Source organism: Drosophila melanogaster, chromosome 3L (assembly GCF_000001215.4).
Source record: "Drosophila melanogaster chromosome 3L".
Classification (NCBI taxonomy): domain Eukaryota; kingdom Metazoa; phylum Arthropoda; class Insecta; order Diptera; family Drosophilidae; genus Drosophila; species Drosophila melanogaster.
This window is the reverse complement of record NT_037436.4, coordinates 8,318,064-8,336,026: the sequence shown is the minus strand read 5'-3', so window position 1 is coordinate 8,336,026 and position 17,963 is coordinate 8,318,064. Positions and strand designations below refer to the sequence as shown.

The 17,963-nt window shown below is 42.2% G+C and overlaps 4 protein-coding genes across 5 annotated transcripts; 1 reads left to right on the top strand and 3 right to left on the bottom strand.

Annotated features, from left to right (window-relative positions):
- Nucleotides 1-5,789: 5,789 nt before the first annotated feature.
- Nucleotides 5,790-7,444, bottom strand: CG34462 (uncharacterized protein). Its single transcript, NM_001104078.2, has 3 exons — nt 7,315-7,444; nt 6,729-6,867; nt 5,790-6,677 (listed from the first exon to the last, which is right to left on the bottom strand). Exons 1-3 carry the CDS (start codon nt 7,345-7,347, stop codon nt 5,911-5,913), a joined length of 939 nt encoding a protein of 312 aa, NP_001097548.1. The 5' UTR covers nt 7,348-7,444; the 3' UTR covers nt 5,790-5,910.
- Nucleotides 7,445-7,719: 275 nt separating this feature from the next.
- Nucleotides 7,720-10,168, bottom strand: CG34461 (uncharacterized protein). 2 transcript variants are annotated; one of them, NM_001274647.1, is made up of 3 exons: nt 9,999-10,168; nt 9,648-9,879; nt 7,720-9,190 (listed from the first exon to the last, which is right to left on the bottom strand). In NM_001274647.1, the coding sequence occupies exons 1-3, from the start codon at nt 10,002-10,004 to the stop codon at nt 9,012-9,014; spliced, it is 417 nt and encodes a 138-aa protein (NP_001261576.1). In that variant the 5' UTR covers nt 10,005-10,168; the 3' UTR covers nt 7,720-9,011. The 2 variants fall into 2 exon arrangements, with proteins under 2 accessions (NP_001261576.1, NP_001097547.1); NM_001104077.3 differs by having other exon boundaries at nt 8,912-9,190.
- A 3,578-nt stretch (nt 10,169-13,746) lies between these two features.
- CG13670 (uncharacterized protein) lies at nt 13,747-15,264 on the bottom strand. The gene is made up of 2 exons (NM_139950.3): nt 14,791-15,264; nt 13,747-14,232 (listed from the first exon to the last, which is right to left on the bottom strand). Exons 1-2 carry the CDS (start codon nt 15,189-15,191, stop codon nt 13,833-13,835), a joined length of 801 nt encoding a protein of 266 aa, NP_648207.1. The 5' UTR covers nt 15,192-15,264; the 3' UTR covers nt 13,747-13,832.
- A 1,796-nt stretch (nt 15,265-17,060) lies between these two features.
- CG43059 (uncharacterized protein) lies at nt 17,061-17,485 on the top strand. The gene is made up of 2 exons (NM_001259737.2): nt 17,061-17,249; nt 17,298-17,485. Exons 1-2 carry the CDS (start codon nt 17,159-17,161, stop codon nt 17,438-17,440), a joined length of 234 nt encoding a protein of 77 aa, NP_001246666.1. The 5' UTR covers nt 17,061-17,158; the 3' UTR covers nt 17,441-17,485.
- The last annotated feature ends 478 nt before the right edge of the window (nt 17,486-17,963 follow it).

Below are 17,963 nucleotides of genomic sequence, written 5' to 3'. Positions count from 1 at the left end.
TTCGCTTTGGCCAACTCGGCTTGGCAGCCTATTTGCATTGCAGGTCTGCATTGTTGCCGTGCAAGTGGGCTCATTAAACGCAGTTTGACCCAAATTTCGGCTTGATGATTTTCGTGGCTGCTGCTGGGCAACATTTTTGGGGCAACCTTCTATTGCGGCTAGCCTCCGGTTAATCGTTCACTTTTAATGCGCTGATTTTCGTAAATTCGTAACTGGTAAATAGCATTAGATTTGAATTGGGTCTCCAGGCTGTACCAATAAAAGCCAATTTTGTAATATTTAATTGTTTCACACAAAACAGAAGTTTTGTTCGCAGCTCTTTTGTGTGTGTGTGTGTGCTTGTGGGCCTCACACACACACTTTGGCTGCCACGTACTTTAATTCAAAGTTAAGTGCCACAATTGCGTTAAAGAAAAATTAACCAATGCTAGCTATTTTTTGGGTCTTTCGTCAATTTGCAATTGGTTGGCGCTAATTAGGCAGCGAAGCGTGGAATTTAGTGACTCTAAGGTTCTCACCTCGAAGGTTGAGGCAATCGTTTTGTCAAATGCATTCAGGTGTTTTGTTTCTCAGCAACAATATAATTCCAGTTTGTTGTAACTTAAATATATTCACTAACAAAACGAAAAAAAAAAACTTATGCACACTTTTCGTTATAAAAAGCATTAATTTGTGTCAATCCAGTCCTCATTATTTTCCCACAACTTTAAGGAAAATCCTCAACATGTTTTCCCCTATTTAACTCCAAATTCCTGCCCATCATGCACTCGTTCAACTCATTTCATCCATCTCTGTAATCTAGTTCATCGGCAAGTTGTTTGCCAATAACTCAAGAAATTACTTGGATTTGTATGGGAATTTCGTGCAGTTTTTCAGCCAACCACTTTGCATAGCCCCGATTCACAAGCTCTTTTTTGGCAGATCAGCCATGGATCCATGGATCCGTGGATTCAATCTGGTCAAAACGAAACGAGTGTCATCGGGTTGATGTACTCTTAAATACGAGCACAATTTTAATTGCTATATTATGGTCGACAACGTTTGACAACATTGCGAGACATGACAAACCGAAAAACTCGGGGGATAAAAACAAACATTTTTGTCCACGATGATTACCAATCCAATCCGCAGTAAATCCCGATGCAGCGCAAGAAATATGGCAAATAAAATAAATGCTTAATTATGGCCCACGATTTGGGGTCTACGTCTGCTGTTTTATGTTTATATGTTTAGCTGGAGAGCGTTGGCGTTGCGGCAGGTGAAAAAAATAACGCAAGTCAACATGCCACACTCGACAAACGACTGCAGTCGCCTTTGCGGCATTCCCCATGGACATACAGTCACGTACCGCACTGTATCTGCCGCTGCATTTGGCAATTCGACGAAGCGCCGCAAATTGAACGCATTGCTGATACAATTTTGAGTTACAATTTGGTGAACTTTCCAAAGAGAGTCCATCGAATATGGCGGAAAGTTGGGGATGTACATTGTAAGTGTACTGCAAATCAGGTACTTTTAACCCAATGGAAAAATAAGCTTATCTAAATTCCTAAACATGCAAAACATCTAACAGTAGACTATTAATCTCTCAAGGGTATACAATGTTGTCTATTCATTTTTTGGCCATTTCACCCATTTCTGTCTTGTGATATGCAACAAATTTTCGTCTGATTTCGCTGCCACTTATCGACTCAAAAATTGTTATTTTTCCTCGCTGTCGTTGTAATTGCACACCAAATTTTCATTTTGCTGGCCAGCAGGTGTTAATTTTTTGGTTAGCTATAGTTTAGATTCACTTTGCTGTAATTTTTCTTTTTTGCCTGGAATGACTTACTTTTACCCAGAGCACTTGGGCACTCAATCAATTCCCACTCACAAAAGTGAAAAGTCAAGACGCGTTGTTGCTGCTTTTGTTGGTTATGCGCATGCGCGCATGTAACAGCTGCAGGTAAGCAGGCCAAGCAATTACCTAGTAACTCATATTTACCGTTAGACATTTAGTACATGCATTAACTTGGCCAAAAGCAGTTGAAGTCCTCCTGCCGCTACAGCAAAAGCCGAAGCTATAGCTATTTCTGGTGTACATTTGCGACATCGGCCAAACAAAATAAAACAAAGCAATCGGACAAAAAGTTTGTCACACTGCAAAAAATATCAAGAAACATTTCTCTGTTTGTTAATGTATTAAGGAACCTAATCTTAAGGATTATATGTGCTTTAGTTGGTTTTGATCCATAGTCATAGTTTTATTTATGTTATATTATGTTTTATTTTATTTTTTTTTAAGTAAACCCATATGCGTTTTCCTTTCTTAAGTCAAATACAATCGATATTACTAGTTTTGCTCAGTGTACCTTAAGCGATCGCTTGCAAACATATTACAACAACAATGGCTGGCAATCAGCAGCCAACTTTGACTTTTGTCTCATTGTTTCATATTTATTAGAGTCCCGGCTAAAAAACCTTGCAACTCAACAAGCCAGCGACGCGTGCATCTTTCCAAAATTGCTGTGGGAATTGGCTTTGGCTTTGGCATCGTATTTTGGCCACTACTGCCACCGATCGTCGCCGATGTTGCTCTTTTAATGGTTATCCTTTTATGCGGCCCGAACTTACGCAACCAAAACGGCAGCTGCTGTAATTGAAAATTACATTCGAGGAGCCCAGTGGTGCCAGGGCAGCCCAACGCATTCAATTACCAGCAATTTATATTCGTTTACTCGCAGGCAATGCGCATGAAACACGAATTTACTGGGGAACTAGTTGGCTCGGTCTCGTGGAGAAATGTGCGTGGTCAAAAGGAAAATGGCAGAGAAATATACGGCTAATTGCCAGCGCACATTGAACTTTAAAGTGCAAAAGCAAATGGAAAAGCAAGTCGTTGCAGTTTTTCTGCAGTTTCGATCGTTTTCAGCCAGCACACGGTGCGTATGAGCAATAAACGTAAAGTGGATGCAGTAAAGCCATCTTCACCTGTCCCATTGACATCAAGTCCAGATTTTATTAGGTGTTAAGTGAATTGGTTAGTAATGATTAGAAATATATATACAATATCGAACATTTGGTGTCGATTCAAAATATAAATAAGTAATAAAATAGATAAAAAGTTTTATTGATACATTAGTATGCCTTGTTAGTATGCCTTGTTATCTCCCAGAACGCCTGACTCAATCCATATTAGCTTCGATTTGGAATTCTTCATTATTCAATCGCATCCAGCCGACGTCGCCGTCAGCTTCGATTATGCATTCCGTGATATAACTGGCGAGTGGAGGCATAATCTGAAAAGCCTTTCAACGGTAACAAATAATATTCACTTGAATTCGGTGCGGTAACAGCAATTGCACCCGCCCCATCTGTCTGCTCCCAGCTCCTCGACTTCTGGCGCTTGGTATTAAGCATCGACTGCTGTCGTTGACATAATAAATAGCTGAAGAAATTAATTAAATGCAAATTGCCAAATCACATAATCATATCACATGGCAGCTGGGACAGTCGAGCGACACTCATTTTCGTATGCATTTTCATTTTCATTTTTCAAGACTTACCTCTCGTGTGTGGAGCAAGACGCGGAAAAGTCGGCGAGCTCGAATGAGCAATTTTCCAATTGATTTTCTTGCAGCTCTAATTGTATCATTGACTAATCAAAATATTTACGCTTTGCATTCACAAGACCGCTTTAATTGTTAAATATTTTAAATTCGCCACCAAGTGCCGCTGTCATTTTCACACATCGAGTGTGTGTGTGTGTGTGTGTGTGCTGGTGTTGAGGAAATCTGGTGGCTTGGTTTTCCCATGAAGACTTCCTTGGACTTTCGGTTTCTGCCACTGGCAAGAGCGTCTCATTAATTAGGCGCCAATTGAATGTATCTCCTTCTCCCTCACTCCCTCCCTCTCTCTCTCTCTCTCTTTCTCTTTCTCTCTCTCCACTTCCTACAGTGAAAAGCGCTGAATTTCCCAGGGAAAAGTGGGGGGCAGTGCAACGGCAAAGTAGGTTAAATACTTTTACCTTATTCCGTAGCCGGCTAATTGCTGTCATTTTTGGCGCTGCTTTGTTTTTCCTGCTGCCGAGCGGCGCGGAGATGCAACAAATTAACAACTTTTCAAGCTCGCCCGAACCGGATATTATGAAATTTACCAGTTTCGAGTGCCATATCGAGATTATAAAATGGCTAAATTTATGCAACCGCCTCGGGCTCGAACGGCCGAACGGCAGGACCACAAAAAAAAAAAAAAACCGGCTGCAGATCCCCTAATCAAGTTGTCAGCCTGCACATACATATTTTCATTTCGCGCTCAAATATATTGCGTTTTATTAGTTTATTTATGAGCTGGCCGCTGCAGGGACAACGCCCGCGATCTCAATGTTAAGTTGAAGTGCGCAGCCGTAGTGCCACTTGTGCGGGGCCCACTGTGCGGCTACGTAATGCCAGCGCATTGCATTACGTATACGTCACGCCCTAGCCAAAAAATGAGGGAGAAAATCATAAACACTTTCACAGAGCCACTCAATGGGGTGGTAGCAATGGTGGTGCAAGCCGATTGCCTCAGCAATTAGTTAATGACCGAATATGTATGCCGAAAAGAAAGAAACCGAACCCAATGAATTGGAATGGAATGGACTGAAAGTGGCGGCCGTTTAATTAGCATACAATAAAGCAGCAAAGTTTCCTCAGTTGGTATAATTAATTAATATGAAAACACCGAGCAATGACTTGTGCTATAGTAATTTTATATAATTTATAAGAACACAATTTCAAACTATCTATGGCCTTTCCCCATCCGAATGTGATTTTATTTCTTAGCCATTTCAGTCAAGCATAAAAGTGAATGTGCCAGATACAAATTCGTGGGCAATAAATGCACACAGTGAATAAAAATCCAGACTGTACAAATGTAAATTGCTTAAAAATAACAAATACCGTGTAAAGAGCTTTTGGCAACGAAATTTCGCAATCTGCGAAGAGTGTGCGTGCCACAAATTAAAGCTGCCGCAATAATGGAATAATAAATCAGCATAAATATGCATTGGATGGAAGAGATAGCGAAATGACGTGGAAAGCGAAAACGATAACAGAAATCAAAATGCAATTCGCATTTCCTTCCGTTTTTTTTCGAGTTTCGAGCTCCGCTCGGCATTTGCGCGCATGGAAACGCATTTGGAAATTTGGAGCAATTAAATGGCAAAACATTTACACTTGACTGCAACGTGATCCGAACCGATGTCTTCCTGAATGGTTGGAATATCCATCCACCTGGCGAGCGGACCAAACCCAATCCGACCCGTTGTGGGCGACACAAATTAACCTACAGAGGCAATAAAAATGAAACTTCAAAGGCGGCAAGCGCTTTCGATTGGGATCAAGACGCCGCCAATCTGGCTGCTCCACTTTGGCACCCGGAAAATATTTTCCAAAAAAATGTTGCCACATACATTGGCACCACTCGTCACCTCTTTTAGCCGCCACAATTATGCTCTTCAGTGTATGGCATTCTTTTGTGGCTCCCATTTTGCTATTACGGCCAAATTGTGATCACTTTTTTATGGCCAAGGTATCGGCAAAAGAGGCGGGGAATGAAAAGTGAAAGAAGCTTACCTAATAACTAGCTCAGGGAATGCTCTTGTCTTAACTAATATTGCTCATGTGCACAGAGAAAAAATAGCTAACCGATTTTATAGAACAAAATAAAAGTTAATTGAAACTTATAAATATTATGCGTTCCATTAATAACATGCACTATAAACTAATCATAATAATATTCAATAAAACATAATACACATATTTTTTATAAAGTTTTATATTTAACTTATATTCTTCTGTGCAATTTGGTTAACAACCCCTCTTTAGCATTTCTCGTAAAAAAAACTATTAAGCATTTAGTTTGGCCTGGTGAAACATTTTCAAACATTTACTCTGGCCTGGCCTCACTTAGGTTGGGTAAATTGGCCAGGAATTCACGGCGATTTGCCTCAATGGTTCGCCGTTGCCAATTTCCATCGCTTGGACTGCTATTGACCAGTGGCCCGGGTGGCGGTAATCTTGCCTCCGGCTCCTCGACTTGTTGAGCCTTCTCGGCATTGTTGGATTGCGCCCTGTGGTATTTTGAACTTTCAGTTTTCTGGGGCTCCGCTGTGGTGGCCTTGGTGGTTTCTTGATCCGCCGGCAGTTGGAAGGGAACTATGGGAAAATGCTGAGGAATTAGATTCTGAACAGGGCGACCCTTAGTTGGTTCCTTGCCCTGGATAACATCGAGCACCGCTGGTTTAAGCACATCCTTGGTCACATCGATGTGGTTTAGGTCGAGGCCATGTTGCTGCTTCAGCTGCTGGGCCACATGATCCGCCACATGAGAGACGGTCACGTTGAGATGGCTCTTTGGATCCCAGGTGATATTTGAAGGAGCATCGGATTTGCTTCTCTCCACTAATATATCAGGTCTTTCGGTGGGCCAAACTGATTTGACTTTCTCATCGCCTGCTTTAAAAATCTGAATCTGGGCCGAGTAACCGCCATCCTCTTTCGCCATATATTTGGTGACTTCAATGCGTCCATCTGGCCTTGCATACCCGTAGCTACCTTGAATGCTGCCATTCACAAATCTTTTTTCTTCTCGAAACTGAGAGTTTTGCGTCTGCGGATCATTAATCTCATAGCCAAAGGAATATGTGTTGGGCCCTATAAATAAAATTTTGGAATAAGGAATAAGGAAACTATAATATTGCATACCGTATGGCTCATGCACGAAATAGTTTCTCACTTTGGCTCTTTCTTTTTCGGGTGTAACTTCAGGCTGATTGTATACTTCGATTTTTGATGACAATGGATTGGACAATGCGGCGTATACTTTTGTGATTAATACGAAAACCTACAGATGGAATAAAATGCTCAGCATATATTGAGGCGTAAATATTGTTTGCAAAACGAAAATCGTTAATAAATAAAATGATTTTGTTTCTTTGTCGTTTTTGGTTGATCCTCCAGTCGCATTTCATTTTTCCACTTCGATTTTTAATTGATCGGGATTTATTGTCATCCGAAGATTAAAAATAAAAACAGTTTTTCTCTTTTATATAAGAAATACATTTTGATTACTCTAAACAATGATTTTACTAAATTCTTTTATTTTATTCTTTTTTTTATTTTGATTCCAAGTAAGATTTAATATTTGTAAGAACTTTAGGGAACACATTTTAGAGAAATGATCACATTTTTATTGACTTTCACTGCCAGAACATTTAACAAATTGAGTATTGTTTTTTTATGTGCAACTAAAAATTCCTGAGCACTGAAGTAACAATTTCAAATCACTTACAAAGAACCAAAACAAATTTGACGAATGTCCCATGCTGAATTTCAATGCTGCTCGCCTGTAGATCGATCTATCACATTTATTTCGGTGCTATTATTATTAATTTATTTTTTTTTTTTTGACCGCCGAGTTGCGTGTACTTTCGATGGCGAAGACAGACTGAAGAACCAAGAACCTAAAGCGAAATGGAGAGGCCCACATAGAGTGGGTGCGAATCCCCATTTGGAATACTTCACCGGAATGCTAAGTTATTTTCCTATTTTTGCTCTGCTAATTATTATAATTATTATTTTTCCAGCATGCTAATCTTCACGACCTTCGCTGTGGCTTCAAAAACCAACCCAAAAAAAACGAAATAATCATTATTTTTTAAATATGATTTTTTATTTATTTTTTTTTAGTTTTTTTCTTTCTATTTCCATAATAACGTTTTCGCATTTCGTTTGCTGTTTGCTGCTGTTGTTGTTGCTGTTTTTGCATACAAATGTTTATGGGGAATATATAGTACATAATTGTAAGACTCAAATGAACTTTTGAGACGTGAGAGACATGTGAGAGTTTGTTTTTTATCTTTCGTTTATCCTCCTAATTGAGTACAATTTTTGTTTTTTTTGTTGCTTTTTTTCGTATGTTTTTCTTTGTTTGTTTATAATTAAGCTGCATAATTCATTATAAATACACAATAAATGTGAAAAATACTAAATGCAAAAAATGAAACTAGATACAAAGGTGTCAGACTGAGAGTGAGTGAGTGAGAGTGAGATATAAAGAGAGAGAGAAAGAGATAGTGAGTCGTTGAGTGAGTGAGACGGGTGAGAGTGGAAGAAAGAGGCGGAATGAGGTCACGAGGATAACAGCGGGGATTTCTAGAGTACTAGCTACTAATGCACAATGACCGGCCCATTACCGGCAATCTTTTGCCCTCCAAGGACCTGTTCTGCTAGAGATCCTATCAAACTGTCAGCAAATCCTGCAATGGCACACAATTTAGCACGCCCACCGTGGCTCTCAATGGGGCGTGGCAGTTAAAGGAAGCTGGCCACAGTTTGACAGTCATCGCAAAGGCTTCTAAAGAAGATGATATAGAATTGGAAAATGCATAGCACAGAAGAGAGATAGTCATAAATATATTACAAAAGATTAGCTTGGGAAACTGAAAGAACTAAGCGTATAAATAAAGTTCTATGTACAGAGTGAGGAGAAGTCCTAAAAGAAGCCTTTGCCATCCTTGAAGTACAATTTTCTTGGGGCATTGTGTGCAAAAGATTTTCAGTGAAATCGGTTCTGGTTAATCGTACGTACATACATATACAAACAAATAACATATTTCGTGTGAAAAACTTGTCACTCCAATACCGGTTGTTATCCTTTGCGCGTTCATCATCCGCGTTCAAATCATTCCGAATGCCAAGTCGTTATGAATTTCAGTTTGTTTTCGATTCGGTTTATATCCTTCGTCCTTGTGCCATGCCAGGATCAGCCGGGTGCCGGGACACGCCCCCTAAGGCGGTCCGTGTCTACTAAACTCTACGCTACGCTTACTTACAAAAGATTTTCATTTTCGTTGTTTGTTTGTTTGTTTTTTTTTTTGTGTTTTTTTGTTTGTTTTTCTGTTTGTTGTTGTTCCTATGAAGATTCTGGTGTGAATGGATGAGAGCGAGAGGGAGAGCACCTTGGTGACTAAGTCAGGCTCCCGCTTCTTAGTAGTGATGCAGAAGGGGGGCGTGGGCCAAAACGGGGGCGGCATGCAGCACGGGTGCATGGGCGATGATCTTACTGGGGGCGGTCTTGTGGACGACGGCATTGAAGCCATTGTGGTCGTCGGCGGTGTAGTCAACGGTGCGCACCGAACCATCGGGCTCAACCAGGGAGTACTGGCCTGAAAAAGGATTCAGTGAAATGGGTCAGCACAGTAAACACATTTCGCAAGTTTAGGTCATAGCTACAACTGGTAAGCTATCTCAATAAAACATTATTTGTTTTCGCATTTAAATGTCTTAATTATGTTTCAACTAACAATGTCTAGTCTCTTGTGAAAGTCTTTATATAACTAATATATTAACTTCTTAAAATGTTTATAGAGTTTTGAACTAAAATGTTAAGAATCACGTTCTTTTCATATGTAGTTTTTTATTCAAGTTCGTTGCTTAAGTCTTTCGTTTGTTAGGATAAAAATGAAGTTAAAAATTCCCTTCTGCAATCCGCTGACTGCGTTACTTTGCCTTCAGTGCGATTTTCTGCCTAAGTCTTTCGATTTATAAAGGAGTTCAGGATATTTCGACTTTCAGGAAAGATTATACCGATCATTTGTGGTTATTAACCAATTGAAAACTCACCCTTCACCACATCGCCGTCGCGCTCCTCGGCCTGCGACTTGATGTCGCCGGTGTGGGGATCCTTAATGCCGTAGTTGAAGGAGTACTTGGGATAGGCCACCGGCTCGGCGTGGACGGCATGGACGGCGTGCGACAGGACTGGCGCATGATGCACCAGCGCAGGGGCGTAGTGGCCCAGCTCGATGGGAACAGCCTGAGCGGCGGCGAACAGCAGAGCGATGGCAACGAAGTACTAGGGGGTAAGGAGAAGTGAGCATCAGGATCGGTGGAATCACTGGGGTGCTTGTGGGGGTCTATGGTTGATTGGGGGTCTATGGTTGATTGGAGGGGGCAGGGGGTTGGAGCACACACCTTCATTTTAATTATCGAGCACGAACGGCAAACGGACACACGGCGCGAACACGTAGCTAAAAACAAGGACGAAGGACGACTGGACGCTGAATCCTGTAGAGGAGGCTGTAAGGAGTGAGCTCGAGTAAGTGAGGACCGTTAAGAGCACGAAATCGTTAGCTGAACTGATGTCTGCAACGATGACCAAAAGTATTTATATACGCGTCGCTCGCCGACGACTGCAGCCCGATCAACGACGACTGGAACGAACGAACGATGGCGTTGCAGCTGTGCCACCGGTGGGTGGTGTTGGTGGTATTGGTGGTGCTGGTGGTGCTGGCGGTGCCGGGGGAGCTGGATGCCAGTTGGCAGCGGAGCAGTGCTGCACTACCATACCACGCATGTGCCACAACAATGATCCCCTAATTCCCCCTTCAAAAATCTGTAGCTAGGTGCGGCATTTGTTTTTCGACCTGAGAAGGCGTTCGTTCGGTGACTTAGTTTCTTAGTTTCGCTGACTGTTTGTCTGCCTCTCGCTGATGACGGCGCTGCAATTGAAAGCGACACTTTTGCATTGGCTCTAATGATCTAAGCTTTTTATTTATTGATTTGCCGACATAATTACGATCGTTTCGAGTCCGCACAAGTTGGCCGAAAAAATATTATTACCATATCTGTGGCAATCAAACGGGGCGTCGTTATAATTACCACGACAACACCAACAAAACCAAAACCAACTTGCGTAGTTTTCGGGCCACGCAATTTGTTGCCTGACATTTTTGCGACCGATTTCAGTTTGTTATTTTCACGATCTGGAGAACTGTGTGCGGAATTTCGGTGTTGGCAAATAGTTTGACATGCCTAAGCAAATCAAACGCGGCTCAATCAATAATTTTCGGAGTCATGAGACAAATGTTTGTATAGATTGTAGGGGAATGTATATAAACATTGTATTAAAAATGAGGCTAGATATAATTTATTTATGATCTAAGCTGTCTTTCTTTAAACTGGAATTTGTGACCCAGATTCCAGAAAATATAATTAAGTGTATATGATGATGCTTAGCAGTGACTAATATTTTGTAATTAAAAAGATCCTCCACCAATCTTGGCAATTAACATAATATTTAACACTAAACTAACTAAGTATTATAGCTTTAACTCCTCCTCATTTTACGCTTGCTAAACTCCCAAGCAACTCTTTTTTGACACTTTTTTAGGCAACACCCACAACAAGCAGTCAACCGCTCTGGCATGACATATCAGAAAATTATGATTGTATCTTATAAAACACACACAAGTGGCCATTAAATAGAGACAAACAGCCAATGGTTTGGGGAGGGGGGGATTCGCAAAGAGGAGACGGCCTGAAGTCTGAGAAAACGATGGGAAAAAAGACCCCATGTTCGTTTGCTAGGTGCAAAAAGAGTTTGCCAGAAAAAAAAGGCACAAACGTGTGGAGACAAACCAACAGATCGCACTATAAGAGATCACTTTGGAATGGGCCTGGCCATTAGCATGGTAAGCCATGGGACAAAGACACAGAATCGACTTACATAAAACGGCTTTAAAGGCGACACATTTACACGGCTGGCCGAAAATCGCTCGAAACAATTGCCAAGCGGTGGACCACAAAAACAAAAAAAAAAGTTCGGGCCAAACAAGTTGGCCACGTCACGATCGCACTTTGACAGACCCAAGGAGTCGCAGGGGTTCGGTTGGATGTTAGATGGTTACTTGGTTACTTGGTTAGTTGGTCACTGGACAAGACAGTTGGAAAATCGCAATGACTACGACATGCTTTGTCTTTGTCTGGATCGATAGATATAGTTAGTTGCGCAATGGTACCGCCAAGAGACAACATTTCTTGATCGATCGATCGATCGAATTGTTTTGCATGCGTTAATTGCACTTGTCCACGCATAACCACCCCCTTCCTTACCTCAATCTAATTCCCTCTGCTTCCATCGAATTGAATATCTGCGCAAGCCGAACTCTAGATTTATTACACTTGTGGCTCCATCTGTCGGTAAGTAGAACAAACATTTAATCTTGATTTATGTTCGCCTATCTGGCCTGGTCGTTTGTTTGCCTATGTTTGGACAATGCTTTGACGTGGGCGGCTGGCAGTTAGGGCGTGGCCATGGAGGCTAATGGATCCATTGAACATTTAAACGCACTTTGCATCGGATTTCGGAATCTAAAGTGGGTATTTTCGGCTTTGTAAGGTATTTAAAGTTAACAGAAAAATCTCATACAAATCGGTTAGTAAATTAAGTTTAAGTTTATTGCTTGGAAGCAGTATATAAGCAGTATAGCAGGTACTTGACCTTTTAATTTCTCGTCTATAATACCCATTTGAAATAATCCTATACTAATCATCGCCAAGTCGACCCACTTGTTGTAAGCACCTTTTTTCTAAATTGTACCCTTTAAATGACTTGACAGTTATAGATTTGTGGCTTGATTTATGCAGTAGGCAAAGCGATATTTCGTTTCTTTCGTGATTGAGACTTGAAGGTCTTTCGGCTATGCATTACTTTAAACTGGACAATAGCTTTCGGGGTTGTTGCGTTTAGAAAGTGAGTGCAGTGAATGTGAACGTTGCACAACGCTGCGTATGCGTAACGTGCCATATCCGGTGGACACTTCCACAAAGATAACATCCGGTGGATATTACGCAATCCCAGCACTTCCGATCCCTCTTGGGTTGATATCCAATGACACCTCTAGGCTCTAGGCACCGTATGACTCTGTGACTAATTAAAACATTTCCAAATGGAAGGATTCTTGCACGTCTGATGCCGACGCATGCTAACCATGTTTACAGGTTTTCGCTCTTTCATTCTATGCCGCAGAGGGAGCAGGAGCAGGAGCAGTTAAACAGGGGGTTATTAGTGGACCAAAAGTTGGCTGTCAATTAGCTTGGTCCGGTTTAAGCCGTCAGCCCAATTTTGTCGCCGGCTCAATTGTGAGATTACCGACGCCAAGTTGGTCAGGCTGGCTGGCATTTCAGCATTATTACCGCATCGCATGGCTATGGCTGCTGGCACAACCAGCCAACCAGCCAACCATCCAGACGTCGCTTGATCCACTTTTTCCAGTCTGCTCTCTGCATTTCGCACATTTAATGCGATTTTGCGCATTTGCGCGTTTAAAATTAAGAGAGTGACGAAATGGAACCACCAGCCAACAGCCATCAGCATCAGCATCAGGCAGAGACCAAAGTGGATCACGCATACTGAAGGAAAATAGATTTTCCGAGCTTGCAACAAAACTTGACTGTCCATCGGTCCGCTTGATTGAGTCCATGCGAAAATGAAAATGAAAATCAAAAAGAAAACGAGCTCGAAATTGAATCAAAACCGCAGTCCGGGCTGCCAATGGAGTGAGTCTAAGTCGAACGCACACGCTTCACCAACCTGGCCGATATACATATGTGTACATGTCCCAATTTGACGTTGATATTGTGGTTGCATAAAGATCGCCTCTTTGCTCCCCTTAACCCTGTTGAACCGATGACAAAAGCTCGCCAGATATTTCAATTAGAGATTTTTTTTTAGATTTTTCACTATTTCAACAACACGAGTCCCGGTGTAATGCTCATGAACAGAACTGCGGGACAGACGGCGACACACACACAAAAACTCCACCTAATATTTGATGTACATATGAGCATCCATACATTTTTCTAGTAGCACAACGTATTAAATTCCAATTGAATATAAATCCTTGAAGGATCGAAGATAAATCAATGCTTACAGAAATTTGGTTTGAGCAGTGAACACTGCTTATATGATATATATTTTAATTTATCACAATAAATGAAATATAATTAATAGGTTTTTCTTCAAATCTAGTAGTCCTCGTCACTGGACTCCTCCTGCTGACTGTGAGCATCTGCCTCGACATATCCTTCCTCGCTGCTGCCCTCGTACTCCTGGTGACCGCCACCCTCCTCGTCCTCCTCCGCCTGCTCGTCCTTTCCCTCATCGTAATCCTCGTGCACTTGGTACTGGCCATTCCCCTGGTGCTCCCGCTCCCGTTCATCCTCCTCCTCATCATCCTCCTTCGCTTTGTGGGCCTCGGCGCTATGGTGCCTCACCTGGCTGTCCACCGACCCGCCACCCGCATCCCCGTCGGAACCGTGGCCGTGCAGAGTTTTCACACCATTGGTAATGACCTCGGCTTGGAAGCCGTTGGCATCGTCGGCCGTGTATTTAACCACACGCAAGGTGCCATCCGGATCGACTACGCTGCGTGGAGGCCGTCGAAAGAGAAATAAAATTAATATTACTTAAATTAATTAATAAAATAAAATGAATTCAGTGTATAATTGGTTTTAGCTGGATTAGCAAGTTAGTAAAATGTGGTATTTACTTGATATTAAACAGATACCAAAAATGTAACCCATGTTTACACATCTTTTTATTACTTGAAAATATTTTGAACTGTGCAACAATTTGTAAAATTATCTTGGAATTTTTTAGATGCAAATAAGATACTATTTATGTTAAGAGCCTTCTGGCATTTTTTTGAGCACATGATTTCATGATTGATTGATTATATACAACCCGTTTTTTAAAAATCTTATCAAATATACAGTGTATACAACTGTGCAGTAATCTTTGAAATCAACTTGTTCAATTGCAATGCCAAGCAACTGTGTTTACTTTTCAGCGCCTGCTGCTTCTGATATTAAGTGGTTTCAGAGTGTCCGCGATGCCATATCCATTTCAGCTCGCTCTGTGTGACGCTAATGAATGCGCTGACAAGTTGTCCCCATCCCCATCTACATCCCCATCAAAACTCACCTGTACACTCCTCTCACCTCGTCCCCGTTGCGCGTCTCCTTGCGATTCTGCAGCACGCGCGTCTTGCCATCCTCGACTCCATAGGCGAAGCTGTACTCGGGACGGGCCACATAGTCCACGGTGCGTCCGTCGTGGACGGTGACCAGATGCTCCGGCCCCACCACCGGACCCTCGAATCTTGCATAGGAGTAGCCAACCGCTGCGCATGCACCGATCATTCCGCATCCAGCAATTAGCGCCAACAGTGGCAACAAATCTTTGAGTTGCCGCACCGCCTGGCCGAAGCGTGCCTCTCTTCGCAACGCAATGCGGAAGCGCCAGCGAGTTGAAGTCCGTGCTTTTGGTCCAACGCCAGGTCCATTGGCATCTCCAGCTGTGCTGGTTATGCGTCGCTTCTTCATATCTCTCTTTTTATTAACCGCTGGCTACTTATCTATAACTTATGATTGAAACCCTTCGATCGCCCGATTCTCGCATACTAAGCGTGAAATGTCGCACTTACCGGCTATTTATATAGCCATCGATTTTGATTTTTTTTTTTTGGGGGGGAAATTGCATTTCCGCGAGATTATGCGCTTCAGTGGAAAGCGGCCGAGTGGAACATCAACTCTGGCAGGGATGTGGTCAACCGATGACGTTGCGCCTGCCCACAAATTGCACCACTCCGCAAGGGTTTACACAATGCTACCTACGCGACGTCTGACGTCATCGATTCGCAGGGGCTCGCGAAAAAGGTGTCCAAGTTGGAAGACATTAAAAATAAATACATATATATAGTCTCGTAAATGCCACGATCCCTGATTGACCATCGCATATCGCGGCGCAATTTGTTCGGCTGAAAATCGCTTTAAGTGCGTTCAATTTGCCACTGCGAGAAATAGTGGGTAATTAAGTGAACACAATTTGTGAAGTCTCTGCCATATAATATAGGATTTATAAATTAATTTGGAACTGCAATCATTAAAGACAATATTTTCGTTCATTGCCTTCCATATTGTTTTATGAGGTATTAAAATAGGCAATTAAAAATCTGTGTATACTAACTGACTACACTTTTCCCCCTGTGCAAGTGCCCAAAAAAGTCGAACATGGAACTGCCGCCGATGGCCAAGATAAACCACCTCCACGGGCCACCGACAGGCGCAGCTGCGATCGTTGGAGCTTTGACCTTTTTCTGAGGGTCTGGCCAAAGGAGAAACATAAAAAAAAATATATATATATGTGTTGGAAAAGCAAAAACCAAAACTGGCGAAAAGCAACCAAAATATGGCTATTATTTCGGTTGCTTCTAATTTATAAGCAAGAGGCAGTCTTTGTTGGCGATGCGATGCGATGCTTGAAAAATGCATATATCATTGGCCTTTGGTACTTGCGCACAGTAGTCGCTGGTTTCTTGGGGGGATTGGGACTGAGACTGGGACCTAACTGGCCATCGTGGGAAAACTAGTTGGCTGCACCTGTGTGTGTTTGCGCAGAAAGCGTCGCTTAATTACCCATATTACACAAATGCTGAGGCAACGAGAATCGTACATGGCATACAAATGCGAGTGTATATAGTATAGCTCTTTTTTGGCTGCCATTAACGTAATTAAGACGCAGCTCGTTTGCCCTTTAGTGGCTTTTAGTGGTGGCACGCAACAAATGTGTCAATGCATTATGACTCCCGAATGGCGCAATGCAAATGCTGTGAAATCTGGCGGCTATTAAAGCGAAACTAAGCCACATGCCAGCGAGTCATGTTGCCAACGCTTTTATATTTTCCAACCAGCCAATAGTGCTGGAGTATCCTAGCCCACTCAGCCAGGAAAGATTTCTGCGGCCAGATAAGTTGCACATGCCACTGTGCTGATGCACTCGGAAAAAAAGATTCAGTAAGATGCATAAACCAAAAGGTATTTAAATATTTGCAATGCTGACTTCCTAAAAATGTTTTTGAGGGACTTTAGGGTAAATTATATATCTTTAAATGTACATATATCCCAAATAATTTTGATCTAAAATTTCGCCCAGTGCACATGTGTGCTTTTCTATGGTCGCTTATGTAAGGCAACCACCGTGCCGGCTTCTGCCCCATTTCAAGCTGGAAAACCCGCTTTGGCTTCGTTTTCCATTTCATTTGCACCGTCTGCAAATGGAGGAGCAGCTGGAGACGGGGAACTGAGATCTCGATCTGGTCAGCTTCTTGCCACTGGGCGATTGCAAAACTCACACGCGTTCATTGAAAGCGAAGCGGGAAAACTTGGCTAAATCAGTTGGCTGTAGCGTTTTCATTCACACCAGTCTACAAACACACTCACAGGCAGACTGAAACATAGAGTCTTGATCAAATTTTAATAGTACGCTTTGCATTTTGTCGTAGCTTTTTGCAATGATTTGCGTATCACGTCTGGTCATCATCAATTTGCCCAGTGTCTGGTCATCCAAGAGATCCAAAGACTCGGAGGAAAAGGATAGCAAAGGTATGATTGGAATATCTTCAACAATTTGTATTAAACATATCCTCTTAGATTCTGTAAAGCCAGCTGCACCCAGGGATTTTCAGAGACCTTTGCAGATCCACACAAAAAGGGGCTACATCAAGTGGTTCAACAAGCTGAGTCGCTGCCACAAAACTCGCCATTTTTCAGGCAGAATGCATCCCAGGCTGTAGAAACGAATTAAAAACCAGGATCTCACCTCGGTTGTTGCTTACTTGAATTTGACTCTGCTTTTTTTATGGGTTCTTGTTTGTGCAGATACATATGTATGTATAACCCCAATGCGGAACTTAAATTCGATTTTCCTCTTAATTTCCATCCCGTGCGCTTCCATTGATGATTGGCAATTAAGATTGCGTCGGGTGCATGGACTAACTCACGTAGCTGACCCATATTCGGAGTGGCTCTGCCTCGGCTGGAAGCCGGTTTTGGATAAGTTGGTCAGTGGTGCGATTGCCACTGGCTGGAGTACCGTGACATGGCAAATGGGGCTAGCAGTTGGCCAGATTTTTGAGCCCCTTTTTTGCGCCTCTCTAGAGCAGCTTTCCTCGTTATTCGCTCGGTATTTATCTGGCCAAAAGGCAAATTAGTCAAATGGTAACAATTATATAATGGTCGAGTTATACTTGGCCACTTGGCGAGAAGTGGGCGTTGCATGTTTGCCTTTCACTTTTTTTTCTGGAGCTGAATCTGGAT